This window comes from Thermobia domestica, chromosome 14 (genome assembly GCF_964235325.1).
Source record: "Thermobia domestica chromosome 14, izTheDome1.hap1.1, whole genome shotgun sequence".
NCBI lineage: Eukaryota > Metazoa > Arthropoda > Insecta > Zygentoma > Lepismatidae > Thermobia > Thermobia domestica.
In genome coordinates this window covers 143,916,948-143,918,111 of record NC_137467.1, presented here as the reverse complement: position 1 = coordinate 143,918,111, position 1,164 = coordinate 143,916,948, and the positions used below count along the sequence as shown (strand labels likewise).

The window sequence follows — 1,164 nt, the reverse complement described above, 5'->3', positions numbered from 1 at the left end:
GGGAAAATCATTGAGCAAGCGAATGCAAATTAAGTTCGTGCAAAAAATGCGGCAAGAAGCATAATACATTGTTGAATTATAATAAACAATCAAGTGGATTATCTTCAGAGGGAAGGAAGACGGAGAATGACAGAAGTAGCAGCACGCCCAATGGATCCCAAGAGGAACAAATAATCCTCAGGGTTCATATTGCACACTTAAAGGGTGCATACGTCCCAGGTGTTACTTTCCACGGCCATGGTGAAAGTCAAGGACATCAATGGACAGTGGATTATTTGTCGAGGCCTCCTGGACAGCGCATCCCAGAGCCACTTCATTTTAGAGGCATTGGTCCAGCGTCTGCGTCTCAAGAAACACAGAAGACATATTCCCATCCAAGGCATAAATGATGCTGCGTCAGAAGCAAGGTTTTGTGTCGACATCGCAGTACAGTCAGTGTTAACGTCATATCAGGCAAACATCAGTTGCTCAGTGTTGCCACGCATCACTGGTAATTTACCTGCGGAAAGAGTGGACTGCAAGAGTTGGAAAATCCCGAAAAATATAGCACTAGCGGATCCCACTTTCAACGTTCCAGGGAAGGTCGACTTGTTGTTGGGTGCTGAAGTATTCTTCAGGATACTCAAAGCGAAACGGAAGTTGTTGGGAGAAGAGCTTCCGGTACTACAAGACACACAGCTGAGTTGGATCATCGCAGGAAGCATCCCATCAAAATGCCACAGGAACGGTCCAGTGACGTCATTCTTCACCAGAACAGAAGACAATCTTCACGATCAACTTCATTGTTTTTGGGAGCTGGAAGAAGTGTTCACCAACCCTCGGACCGCCGAAGAGTCAGTATGTGAAACGCACTTCCAGAAAAAGTTTGCGTGAGACGAGACAGGCAAATTTGTGGTTCGTTTCGCATTGCGTGAAGACCGATCTGTACTTGGTGACTCATTTCAACAAGCAACAGTTAGACTACAACAACTGGAGCGGAAACTGAAGCGTCAACCCGAGTTACAAACGGCGTATGTAAAGTTTCTGAAGGAATACAAACAACTGGGACACATGAAAGAAATTCAAGAATCGCAGTTAAGAGAAGAAAACAAAGGAGCAACCTTTTACCTACTATATCACGCCGTTTTCATACCCAGTAGTACCACAACAAAGGTCCGCGTGGTG

General features: G+C 45.4%; 1 protein-coding gene across 1 annotated transcript; it reads left to right on the top strand.

Annotated features, from left to right (window-relative positions):
* Positions 1 to 237: 237 nt before the first annotated feature.
* On the top strand, positions 238 to 873 carry LOC145670027 (uncharacterized). Its single transcript, XM_081738372.1, has one exon. It carries the CDS (start codon positions 238 to 240, stop codon positions 871 to 873), a length of 636 nt encoding a protein of 211 aa, XP_081594498.1.
* Positions 874 to 1,164: the final 291 nt, after the last annotated feature.